Raw genomic sequence first — 13,799 nt, forward strand, 5'->3', positions numbered from 1 at the left:
TAATGAGTGATGTTGAGCATCTTTTCATGTGTTTGTTAGCCATCTGTATGTCTTCTTTGGAGAAATGTCTGTTTAGTTCTTTGGCCCATTTTTTGATTGGGTCGTTTATTTTTCTGGAATTCAGCTGCAGGAGTTGCTTGTATATTTTTGAGATTAATTCTTTGTCTGTTGCTTCATTTGCTATTATTTTCTCCCATTCTGAAGGTGGTCTTTTCACCTTGCTTATAGTTTCCTTCGTTGTGCAAAAGCTTTTAATTTTAATTAGGTCCCATTTGTTTATTTTTGCTTTTATTTCCAATATTCTGGGAGGTGGGTCATGGAGGATCCTGCTGTGATTTATGTTGGAGAGTGTTTTGCCTATGTTTTCCTCTAGGGGTTTTACAGTTTCTGGTCTTACGTTTAGATCTTTAATCCATTTTGAGTTTATTTTGGTGTATAGTACCACAATGAGGTACCATTTCACACCAGTCAGAATGGCTGCTATCCAAAAGTCTACAAGCAATAAATGCTGGAGAGGGTGTGGAGAAAAGGGAACCCTATTACACTGTTGGTGGGAATGCAAACTAGTACAGCCACTATGGAGAACAGTGTGGAGATTCCTTAAAAAACTGGGAATAGAACTGCCATATGACCCAGCAATCCCACTGCTGGGCATACACACCGAGGAAACCAGAATTGAAAGAGACGCGTGTACCCCAATGTTCATCGCAGCACTGTTTAAAATAGCCAGGACATGGAAGCAACCTAGATGTCCATCAGCAGACGAATGGATAAGGAAGCTGTGGTACATATACACAATGGAATATTACTCAGCCATTAAAAAGAATACATTTGAATCAGTTCTATTGAGACGGATGAAACTGGAGCCCATTATACAGAGTGAAGTAAGCCAGAAAGAAAAACACCAATACAGTATACTAATGCATATATATGGAATTTGAAAGATGGTAACGATAACCCTATATGTGAGACAGAATAACAGACACAGATGCATAGAACAGTCTTATGGACTCTGAGGGAGAAGGTGAGGGTGGGACGTTCTGAGAGAATAGCGTTGAAACATGTATATTATCATATGTGAAACAGAACACCGTTCCAGGTTCGATGCATGAGACAAATGCTCAGGGCTGGGGCAATGGGATGACCCAGAGGGATGGGATGGGGAGGGAGGTGGGAGGGGGGTTCAGGATGGGGAACACATGTAAACCCATGGCTGATGGCAAAAACCACTACAATATTGTAAAGTAATTAGCCCCCAACTAAAAAAAATAAATTTATAAAAAAAAAAAAAAAAAGAATAGGATCTCCTTTAAATCCAATTTTCCATTGGCCTGGGGGGTTGGTATCCAGGTACCAAATGTGTGAGGGGGGAAAATGTGTCCTTTCTTCTCTCAGTAACCATAGAATTGTGTTCCTTGTCCCTCTTCTCCTTTATTACCTCCCTCCTGGGTGTGGACTCCAAGTCATAGTTCTGTCACCCATCTCTGAACTTGAACAAGTTCCTTCTCAGACATGCTCTGAAAAATGAAGCTGCACACCTGCTTAGCAATGTTGTGAAGATCCATTCTGACAGCGTATGTGGGAGTGGTTCACAGTGCCCATCCTTAGAAGTCCACAGAAGTCAGGGAATAGACATGAATGGAGGTGACCAAGTAGGAGAAAATCATATGACCCTCCTAGCCCATCTTTAGTTTGCTGCTTTTAGTGGACATACAGGTAGGAAGAATTGTAAGAAAAATTCTATTCAGTAAGAAAAAATAATAATTCAAGCATGATACATAAACTATATTCATGAGTCAGTGGGTAATAAACTGAGACTGAGCTTTGGTGTTGGGGAGTATTAAGGAGCGGTGGGGAGTAGGGCGGTCAGAGCATGCAGGCCTTGTCTAACAGAGGTGGTCCTCCCAGCTCCATGATTGCTGCCATGACAGAACGTGGAGCCAAGGTTAACATGTCTTCTTGTTTTACAAGAGAAGCTAGAACTCTAAACTTTTTATGTGAAATCTCCCAATTCTTAAATTTGGGTTCAATTTTTTAAAAATAAAAACACTACAATGGCCAAATTTAGTTCACTTGTCAGCCAAAATCATGAGCTGCCAGTGTGCAACCTCTCACCTTTAGATAATAGGATAGAATACAGTTTCTGTTCCCCCTTCCTTTTTGTCTTCCACCTCTAAGTTTCTCCTTTCTCGCATTTTCCATGTCCTCTTCTAACCTCTCCCACCCTCCCTTCCTAGACTAAGTCCAAGAGGTAGAAGAGGTTGAAGTCGGTTGAAGGGGTGATGAGGCCCAAAGGGATGTGATGTAGATGCCTCATCCAACCCCAAGGCCTAGACCAGTGCCCCGCACATAGTGGATGAAGCAACAAACTTGATGAGTGAATAAGCCAGCAGCCAGGGCTCAGTCAGTTTCCTGTGCACACCTGGGCTCACCCGAGGACTGTCTCGTTTTTCTCAACAGCCTTGCGAAGTCGTTCTGGCCGCTCCATCATCAATGGGAACTGGGCAATTGACCGGCCCGGAAAATACGAGGGCGGAGGGACCATGTTCACATACAAGCGTCCAAATGAGATTTCGAGCACTGCCGGAGAGTCCTTTTTGGCTGAAGGTCCCACTAATGAGATCTTGGATGTCTATGTGAGTTTGAACTATTGCCTTTGTGTCTTCTTGCTTCTCAGGACCACACTTAGAAAAATTGAACAACAAACGTTGCTCCGGCTCAATAAGATCATTTGAATGGCGCCTTTTGGGGTGCCCTTACATGCTGGCGCTCATCTTCGCCACTCACCTCCAAATGTACCTAGCTCATAGAAACAATAAACTCTCCCAGATGCCTATTACCCTCAGCGTTTACTGACCCAGTAAAACCAATTTTACTTGTTGAATCAAATCAGAGGCAAAACATATCCTTTATTTCATGAGCTTTGGATCTCCTCCAGGCACTTTCCTCCTATGCTAATTTGGCGTGTTTTCTTTTTATGGCAAAAGAAAGCAAAAGCCTAAAGCAAGACAAGACCACTCACAGTTCCCAGCCCTCTTCAAATTCGATTAAAGCAAGTGAAGAAACAAGAGCTCCAGAGTCCTCCGCATGACACAGTAAAGCTTGGAGTAACAATATAGAGATTTACTAGAAGTTCCCTGCTTCCCAGAAGACAGCACTTTGATTTCTTTTACAAGAAACTGAAAGTATTAAGTTGCCCCAGAGTTAAAAATGGTCTTTATTTTTATAAGAAACCACTAGAATCCAAGCTTCTTAAAGAAGATCAGGAAATAAAAGGGGACCAGAAATAAAAGCTCAAAATCAAAGTTTTGATAAAAAGGAATGAGCTCACCACCGATATATATCCTCTCACCATCTCCAGAGTCACACTGGTGTACCTGACATTTGCTGAGTTTGAGTTTTATAAATATTACTTGTCCAACTATACAGTTACACATTCATTCCCTTTGGGCCGAGTGGCTCATGGACTAGAAACAACAAAGGAAGCCTTGTTACAACTCATTCTGAATATTTTTTAATAGACTGTCTAGTGGTTGTTGGACTCTGGGTAAGTTTCAAATGGCATCAGGGGTAAAAACTCAGGTTGTTAAAGGCCCACTGTGGGTGGTCTGGGATGTGGTGGCCAATAATAATTTCATAAATGGGACAAGGTTTGCACTGGCAGAACTTTCACATAGAAGCACAGAAGGGCAGGGAAGGATTTCCAGGCCCAGAATGACTGTCAGATTGTGTGAAAAGAGAAGTGAGGGAATTAGGAGTGGCTCGCGGGGACCTGTGGTCACACCACCATGTCCCTCAAGGATTCTCTGCTCCTTACATTGTTCCTAGATGTGAGGGGCCCCGGGGTTCTCATGCCTGCCTTCCCCTGGGTGATTTATAGACAGGAAGCCCTGTTTCACATGTAGGAAAGGGGTAAGGGCTGATGGCATAAATGGACGGAGCAGATACCCTCATGGACCAAACAGGACCCACCCTTGCAGGAGTGACTCAGAGAACGCCTCTGGCTAACAGGACCTCAGAGATCAGCTGTGGTTCTAACCTCCTGCCCTCCAGATGAGGAAATGAGAGGCTATGAGATTGAGGGACTTGCTCCAGGTGACATGGCTGGTCAACAGGAGAACCCCTTTATAAAGCAGTAGAGATAGAAACATCAAAACATAGCCCTGTCTCCTTGCCTGGCTCATATTTTCACTTCAGATTCCTGTTCAACTGCTTTATTTAGCCCACCACCCTGCTTCCCACCATAAAAGCCATGGGTACAAAGGATTTTGTGCTCTCAAGCCATCAGGGAGGGAATTAGTCTGCCACTGTGTACTGGCTTGTTTTGTATTCTTGTCCCAGACAGTGTTTAATTGCTGGCTTCCATGGCCCTATGCAGCTTTTATCATGGGTTTCTGAGAGAATAGGACCGAGGAGACACTTCCCTTATTCGGTACCTGTATTCTCATCCCATCTCTCTATGATTCTGGAGCTTTCCATGGATGAGAGGGGATGGGGCCCAGAGAGTCAATAAGGGAGAGGGTTGGGGCAAACCTTCCTGAGCCAAGCTCACAGGCCAGGCAGAGGACTTCAGAGGAGCCTAGGAGAGCTCCTGCGGGCACTGCCGGAAGTCTGGCCCTTCCTTCATGACTCTGTCTCGCCACCTCGTGTTCAAACGGTGCCTCTGTTGTGTAAACCTAAGTATCTATTTTGGACATTTTGAGATCCGTGCACAAAATCTAAGTCATGGAGAAGATGGCGGGGAGCCAACAGAAAGGTCTGCTACCATTGCTCTCATCTTCCCATTTGGAAGTTACAAAACCTTGACTTTCAGCCTAGTTTTCTTCCAAATCTCTCAAAGACTATGTTCTTCATTCTTCAAAAGCAAATAGCAAAAAGCCATCTGAAAATAGCTTTCATTTAGTCTATCACTGGCCCACTATTACTATTAGATGTAAATCAATCCACTTATTTATAGTTAATGCCACTTACACCATTGAGCCCAGAGTCAGCCGGAAAGGGATGTGCCTGTGTTCCAGGGCAGTAACATTGACCTCTGTGTTGTCAGATGATACACCAGCAGCCTAACCCAGGAGTCCACTATGAGTACGTTATCATGGGGAACAACGCCATCAGCCCACAGGTGCCACCTCACAGGAGACCAGGTAAAACTTCTTGTTTTGCTGCCAATCACTCCAGATCATTTCCTTTTAAAGCCCTCTCTCTCTTCGTCTTGTATATCTGCCCTCTGTCTCTTAGTTAACACAGAAAAAATTCATGGACACATACTTCAGAGTCAATGGGCCTTGGTATCAGAGGATGCTTCAGCATTTGCCTGAACTTTCTCTGAGAGTGTTTCATTCACTTGATTTAAACATGAAGTGAACAGAACTTCCCTGGAGGTACAGTCGATAAGAATCCGCCTGCCTCGGCAGACTGGGGAAATGGGTTTGCTCCCTGATCCAGGCAGATCCCACGTGTCACAGAGCAGTGGAGCCCATGCACCACAACTACTGAGCCTGTGCTGTTGAGCCCAGGAACCACAGCAAGAGAAGCTATCGCAATGAGAAGCCCGCACAGCAACAAAGACCTAGTGCAGCCAAAAATAAAATTAATTAAAATTTTTTAAAACTGAAAAAAAAACAAAGTGAACATTCTCAGCCTGCTTTTCAGTTCAACATTCTGAATTGTCTTATGTATTAGTTTCCTAGTGCTGCTGTAACAAGTGACCTCAAACTGAGGAGCAAAAGACAATAACAAATTTACTATCCTATAGTTCTAGAGGTCAAAAGTCCAAAATGGGTTTTGCTGGGCAGAAATCAAGGTATTGGTGAGCTATGCATCCTCTGCAAGCTCTGAGAAAGAATCGATTTCCTTGCCTTTTTCAAATTCAAGAGGCCACTTTCATTCCTTGGTTCATGGCTCCTTCTTCTATCTTCAGAGCCAGCCAAGTAGCACCTTTAGATCTCTTTCTGCCTCTGACCATCTTCTGCCATCACATCTTCTCTGACTCTCACCCTCCTGCCTCTTTCTTATAAGGACACTTCTGGTTACATTGAGCTCAGCCAGATAAATCTCTCCACCTCAAAACCCAGGATAGCTTAATTATATCTGTAAAATCCCTTTTGCCACATTAAACTAACACATCCCAGGTTCCAGGGATTAGGACCAGACACCTTCAGAGGGCCATTGTTCTGTCTACCACATGCCTTTTCTCCTGGTCCCCTTCTGCTTCCATTGACACAGCTTTGATCTATAAGAAAAGCATCATGGGTTCGCATCTAACAGTTGACCTCTTCCCTATGGGCTCTGCTGAGAGACAGAACTGACAGCTCTGCTTGGCTGCTGCTGGATGTGTCACAGCCCCTGGCTGATACTTCTTCACCAAATGGTGATGGAGCCTACCACCCAAATGGAGACTGTCTTTTCTATCTTTCAAACAGAAAGGTCTGCAGAAATATTCATAATAATCGCTCACACAGACTGAGTCCTCACTACGTACCAGACACTGCTGAGCCCTTCATGTAGACTAACTCATCAATTCTCACAAGTGCGCTCAGAGGAAGGAACTGTTATTAGCCCCATTTTAAGAGTAAGGAAATAGAAGCGTAGAGAGACTGAGTTGCTTGTCCACATCCTGGACCTCAGGCCAGCCTGGGTCACTAGCCCCTGTGCTTGTTATACTACCTAGAGGTGACCTGGTCCAACGTCTGTCCTAGGAAGTGAGGGGACAGACATGAGACCCCATCCATCCACCCTTCCCTGGGCTGCTGATTGGATAACCAGGTCATCTGCCCCAGATGGAGGAGGAGTCACCTGGGCTGCCTGGAGACAACAGCCTGGTGTTTGCCTGGCATGTGGGCTACAAGTGTTTTCCAAACTCCAAGTCAGCACACTCAGCCTGGAAGAATTTTTAAGCCATTTCCAGGAGCAATATACAGCCTGAGAAACCAAGTTCAGGTGGAAAAATATTGAGATTACTGATACTGATTTATAGGGGCAATTGGATAGACTATTTGAAATCATATAGGATGATGGTGATTGATAGCAAGCCTAATGGGTCTCAGTTAATGTGTAGCGTGTGGTCCTGGGATCAGCTGCCTGGGACAGAGCAGGCCAGAAGGGCTCAGCCATAAAACACTGACGAGGAGAGGCAATCTGGACCAGGCTTCATCCTCCATATCAATACAGACAGGAGGCCAGAGCTTGAATTCAACTCTACCACTTTTTTGCTGTGCATCTTCATGCACGAGAGTAACTTCTCTGAACACATTCACAATCCACAGAATAGAGAGGAAGAAAATGTACATTCAAATGCTTTATTTAGGAGGGGGAAGGTGTTGAATGAATTAGGTGTCCATCCTAGCACAGTGCCCAGGGCATATAAAATACATAAAAGATCTTAAAAGGTTTTATCTGATAACATTTGGTATATATCAATATACTGGTCTTGATTCTATTAGTTTAATTTGCATATAGTATTTCAAACCATGAAGTATTGTAAGTAGCCAACTAAATAAGAAAGTGCTGATGAAAGAGGAGAGAAAGCTCTAAGTTTTAACTGCATTTTATAGAAACCCTAGAATTTGCCTCCTTATTTGATATTAAACTAATGAATGCTTGAACACTATTCAATCAAAACAGAAATATGTAAAGTAAAATGCAACTGCTCCACCATTGCCAAAACTTGAAAGCAACCAAGATGTCTTTCAGCAAGTGGATTTGGAAAAAGGGACTGTGGCACATCCAGACAATGGAATATTATCCAGTGCTAAAAAGAAATGATCTATCAAGCCAGGAAAAGACATGTATGAACCTTAACTGCATATTACTAAGTGAAAGAAGCCAATCTGAAAAGTCTGCATACTATACGGTTCCAAGTATGTATGTATGACTGTCTGCAAAAGATATAACTATGGAGACAGTAAACAAATCAGTGGCTTCCAGGGATTACAAGAGAGGAAGGGATGAATAGGCAGAGCACAGAGGATTTTAGGGCAGCAAAACTATTCTGTGTGATACTGCAATGGTTGATAGATGTCACACATTTGTCAAAACCCACAAAATGTACAACACTAAGAGTGAACCCTAATGTAATCTGTGGACTTTGGATATGTCGAGTGTAGTTTCATCAGTTTTAACAAATGTACCACTCTGATGTGGGATGTTGATGGGGGAGGCTGTGCATTTGTGGAGGCAGGAGAAAGAAGGGAACTCTCTGTACTTCCTACTCAGTTTTGCTGGGAACCTAAAACTGCTTGCCGTGCTGTGCCAAGTCACTTCGGTCGTGTCCAACTCTTTGCAAACCTATGGACTGTAGCCTGCCAGGCTCCTCTGTCCATGGGATTCTCCAGGCAAGAATAGTGGAGTGGGTTGCCATGCCTTCCTCCAGAGATCTTCCCGACCCAGGGACTGAATTCGTGTCTCCTACATCTCCTGCACTGGCAAGCAGGTTCTCTATGTGTACAATGCATGTGTGCTCAGTCATGTCTAACTCTTTGCAACCCCATGGACTGTAGCCTGCCAGGCTGCTCTGTCCATGGGATTCTTCCCGACCCAGGGATCGAACCCGTGTCTTCCTAGGTTGGGAAGATCCCCTGGAGGAGGGCATGGCAACTATAGGTATATAGTTGGGCATATATACCTGTGTGTGTGTGTGTGTGTGTGTGTGTATAAAGTCTATTTATTAAAAAAAAAAAAAAAGCAGTATTCCCAACCTCATACCTCGCCCAGCTTCCCAGAGGCAATCTCTCTTAACAATTTGGAGGGACCCTGTCCAGCCCTTTCTGTGCATGTACAAACATGTTCAAGCTGATTTGAATCTTTGTCTGCAATCTATGTATACCAGGAACATCACATGCCAGTCTTTTCTATAAGCCAACATAAAACTAACCTGAATTTGAAACTTCCTTGAAACTGGTAGAAAATTCAATCTCAATCAATCTGGAGGCTCCCCCACACACCCCAGACATGAGGAAAGTTTCCTGCCTGGCAGGTCTGTGGTGCTCAGGAAATGCAAGACCTCAGACACCTGCCTCTCCAACTCTCTCTCTTAGAAAGTGCTCTCCGCTTTTTTCTCCTCCTTCCCCTGGGCCAGCTCCTCTGGGACCTGCTATCCTTACTGGAAGCTCAGTTTTTGCTATGGGGAAAAAGAGCTGTTGACTTCTAGTAGCTTTTGCCTTCTCTCCTACAAAAATCTCAGGCAAGAAAATCATAGAATTTAGCCACTTGGACTAGGAGAGGAGGAGGAGGAACAGAGATAAAGAACAAAACACAGATTAATCTCTCAAAAAGTGTCCTGCCACATCTGCGTATGTGTATGTGTATACAAACTGAATTCTGTCATGCTTTTTTCTTTCACCAAACAACCTGTCAATCATGACATGTATTTGCTTCATTCTTTTTTAAAAAATTACATAGTATTTCATTCATGGCTGTAGTATAATTTTTTTAACTAGTACCACTGGGTCAGGAAGATCCCCTGGAGGGTGGCCTGGCAACCCACTCCAGATTCTTGCCTGGAGAATCCCAAGGACAGAAGCGCCAGGTGGGCTACAATAGGATCGCAAAGAGTTGGACACAACCGAAGCAACTCAGCACACACGCACGCACTCGTGGACATTTAAATTCATTCTACTGTCTTGGTGTTTCAAATTAGTAACCATACTTGTACATACAGCTTTATGTAAAAGAATGGGAATTTTGCATTACAATTGTCCTGGAAATTGAACGGCTAGGTCAAGAGATATGTGACTTTTGGTTGTGTGTAGTTCTTTTCGCATGAAAAGAAAAGAAATTGCCTCTTCCGGGCCCTTGCTCACTTTCCCTTCTGTGATGTTCATCTTTTTCTCATTCATTTTTAATAATATTTTAATATTAGGGAAATTAGCATCTACTTATTTTAGATATATGTGCTTTGAGTCAGAAATGATCTCATGCTACCTGATTTCTAATGCTGGATCGTTTCCTCTTGATAACTCACCGTACAAACCCATCTTCTGTGGTGTGTGCACTTGCCTCTCCTAGGGGACCCCTTCAATGGCCAGCTGGTACCAGAAGGGAGGAGCCAGCAGGAGGGAAAAGAGAAAGAGGGGGACCAAGAGAAGGCAGACGCGCACGGTGGGACACCTGAAATGTTCACGTCGGAATCAGCACAGACCTTCCCGGTTAGGCAGCCAGACAGATTCTCTCCCCACCGGCCGGACAGTGTGGTGCCACCAGCTCCACAGCCCCCTCGGCGGAGCCGAGATCACAACTGGAAGCAGCTGGGGACCACAGAGTGCTCGACAACCTGTGGGAAAGGTAAGTGCATGTGAGGGCTGGGAAGGTCTCTGCAGACTCCCAGGCGGGAGTGGGGAACATACAGGTGGGCCCCAGGCATGTGGCAAACCCTTCTCTCCTTGAGCCTGACTGCAAGATGGCTCGCAGTGGATTCTCTGTTAGGGGGTCCCCAAGACCTGATGATCCACTGGAAGAACCTGGAAAACTCAGAAAAGCTGCTATGCTCATGGTTATGATTTATTACAGTGAAAGGCTACAGATTAGCATCAGCAAAGGGAAAAGCACGTGTGACAAAGTCCAGGATACACCAAGCCAAGTGCCAGCCTCCAGGTGTCCCCTAGGGCCCAGTAGAGTGACACAGGGCTGCATTTGATTAAGCCACCAATGTTATAGATAAGCCTAGTACTGCCAACCAGAGAAGCTCACTCCAGCTTTGGTTTCCAAGGGATTTACTGCGGTTCAATCACGCAGACATTCATCTCCCACATTAGCTATTCAGCCGCTAGCATTCCAGAGGTCAAACTGACACACTATGACCTAGGGCATGCAAAAACAGCATAGACTAGATTGTTAAAAGGATACAGCGCAACCCAAGATCTCCAGCATAGAATAACTCTCATCAGCAGAGAATTCCAGGGGGTCTGAGGTTAATTATCTCCAGCCTTAGGCAAGGGCCAGTCCCTGACACAGGTCTGTCTTTGGGATGTGCAGGGTCTGAGCAATCCAGGCCTGCTGAGTTAACCCTTTCCTGCATAGGACATTCATTAATAATCAGAGAATACACTCACCTAGTTCAAGATCTACAAGTTGACGCACAAGGCAAGGTCATCATGGAACACTTACACAAATGTCATTGGAGAGTCATTCTCAGATCTAAGCATTTCAGAAGAAAAAAAATGCTCTGGGAGCTTGCAAGCTTAGTTAGCTAGCTTTTATACTCCACCAACATTCACAACTCCCTTCCTCCTCTTCAGTAATTTCTTGATCTTGTTTTTATCCCATTATCTTAATCCCGATCAACTAAGACCACCAGGAACAAGGCTGCAGCCCAGCAAAGTCAGTTTATTCTGCAAGGGGGACTACACACCAGAGGGAGTATACAGCATCTCTCCAATGGAAAGGAAAGATCCAGTAACAGGATTTGGGGGGAAGGGTAGAGTTTTGGTGAAATTTAAATTGGGTGTGAGGTGATACCTCATTGTAGCTTTGACTTGCATCTCTCTGATAATCAGTGATGTTGAGTATGTTTTCATGCATTGGCTGGCCATCTGTATGTCTTCTTTGGAGAAATGTCTATTTAGGCCTTCCACCCATTTTTTGGTCGGGTTGCTTGTTTTTTTGAAATTGAGCAGCATGAACCATTTGTGTATTTTGGAGATTAATCCTTTTTCAGTTGCTTTGTTTGCAAATATTTTCTCCTACTTTTAGGGTTGTCTTTTCTCTTGTTTATGGCTTCTTTTACTGTGCAAAATCTTTTAAGTTTAATTAGGTCCCATTTGTTAATTTTTGTTTTTATTTTCATTACTCTAGGAGGTGGGTCAAAAAAGATCCTGCTGCGACTTATGTCAAAGAGTGTTCTGCCTATGTTTTCCTCTAAGAGTTTCATAGTGTCTGGCCTTATTTAGGTCTTTAATCCATTTTGAGTTTATTTTTGTGTATGGTGTTAGAGAATGTTCTAATTTCATTCTTTTACACGTAGTTGTCCAGTTTTCCCAGCACCTCTTCTTGAAGAGGCTGTCTTTTCCATTGCATATTCTTGCCTCCTTTGTCATAGAGTAGATGACCGTACGTGTATGGGTTTTCCTCTGGGCTTTCTATCCTGCCCCATTGGTCCATATTTCTGTTTTTGTGTCATGGGTAGAAACTGTCATACAAAGTGAAGTAAGTCAGAAAGAGAAAAACAAATGTATATTAACACATATCTGCGGAATCTAGAAAAATGGTGTAGATGATCTTATTTGCAAAGCAGAAACAGAGACACAGACATAAGAGAATAAATGTATGGACACCAGAGGGGAAGAAGGGGAAGTACTGGGAGACTGAAACTGACATATTTACAGTACTAAGTATAAAATAGATAACTAATGAGAACCTACTCTATAGCACAGGGAATTCTACTCAGTGCTCTGTGGTGACCTAAATGTCCATCTCAGTAGGAAGGAAATCCAAAAAAGAGGGGATATGTGTATACGTAGAGCTGATTCATTTTGCTGCAGAGTAGAAACTACCACGGCATTGTAAGGCAACTATTTGTTGTTCGGTCACTCAGTCATGTCCAACTCTTTGAGACCCCATGGACTGCAGCATGCCAGGCTTCCTTGTCCCTCACCATCTCCCAGAGTTTGCTCAAATTCATGTCCATTGAGTCCATGATGTCATCCAACCATCTCATCCTCTGTTATTCCCTTCTCCTCCTGCCTTCAATCTTTCCCAGCATCAGGGTCTTTTCTAATGAGTCAGTTCTTTGCATCAGGTGGCCAAAGCATTGGAGCTGCAGCTTCAGTCCTTCCAATGAATATTCAGGATTGATTTCCTTTAGGATTTACTGGTTTGATCTCCCTGCAGACCAAGGGACTCTTAACACTCCAATACAAATTAATTTAAATAAATAAAACAAGGTTTGTGATAGGCTTGAAGCCAAGCCTGTCTGTGTATAAAAGGGTCAATATCATTATCAGCCTGGACTGTGACATGGACTCACAACCCTGTGTCCTTGAACACTCTAAAGTTAAGACAGATGTGTGATACAATGTCCAGAAACCCCTGATCTAATGTTCTGCACCTGGGTTGGAAATTGATGCTGCTCCTCTGTTCCAGGTGCCTTAGATTTTCATTTTAAGAGTATGTATATCTTTTAATCATGATTTCCTTCATATATATGGTGAGAGCTTCCTGCTTGTAGTGAAGTGCTATTTGTGATCCTAAAACAGCTATTCTTTGAGGGGAGGTTATCATAGAAACAAAGGCTGTATCTCAGAAAGTTTCTGCAACTGAGATACTGTGAAGCTCCCAGTGTATTGGTTTGGGGTTTGTTTGGTTTTTTTTTTTTTCTAAGAGAGATTTGTATCTGAGAGCACAAAATTTGGGAACCTTGGCATAATCAAGTGTGAAATGTACTTGACACAGAAACTCAAGATAAGCATGTATTAGTCCCTAAATATTCTACCATTTAGGTAGTGGTATGATGCCCATTGGGCTTCCCTGGTAGCTCAGCTGGTAAAGAATCTGCCTGCAGTGCAGGAGACCCTGGTTCAATTCCTGGGTCAGGAAGATCTTCTGGAGAAGGGTTAGGCTACCCAATTCAGTATTCATGGGCTTCCCTGGTGGCTCAGATGGTAAAGAATCTACCTGCAATGCAGGAGACAGGGTTCAATCCCTTGGTCAGGAAGATCCTTCCCTGGGTTGGGAAGGTCCCCTGGAGGAGGGCATGGCAACCCACTCCAGTATTTCTTCCTGGAGAATCCCCATGAACAGAGGAGCCTGGTGGGCTATAGTACATGGGGTCGCAAAGAGTCGGACACAACTGAGCAACTAACATA

At 43.8% G+C, this 13,799-nt stretch overlaps 1 protein-coding gene across 6 annotated transcripts in view; it reads left to right on the forward strand.

Moving 5' to 3' along the window:
- The window catches only part of THSD4 (thrombospondin type 1 domain containing 4), a 635,320-nt gene that overhangs the window by 601,624 nt on the left and 19,897 nt on the right, over nucleotides 1-13,799 (forward strand). For all 6 annotated transcript variants that reach the window (XM_081506213.1, XM_081506214.1, XM_081506215.1 and 3 more), the window contains 3 exons: nucleotides 2,461-2,636; nucleotides 5,048-5,144; nucleotides 10,006-10,281. In XM_081506213.1, coding sequence (XP_081362339.1) covers nucleotides 2,461-2,636; nucleotides 5,048-5,144; nucleotides 10,006-10,281 — 549 coding nt within the window. The remainder of the gene's footprint in view (nucleotides 1-2,460; nucleotides 2,637-5,047; nucleotides 5,145-10,005; nucleotides 10,282-13,799) is intronic.

Source organism: Giraffa tippelskirchi, chromosome 7, assembly GCF_054371585.1.
Source record: "Giraffa tippelskirchi isolate mGirTip1 chromosome 7, T2T-mGirTip1v1.2.pri, whole genome shotgun sequence".
NCBI lineage: Eukaryota > Metazoa > Chordata > Mammalia > Artiodactyla > Giraffidae > Giraffa > Giraffa tippelskirchi.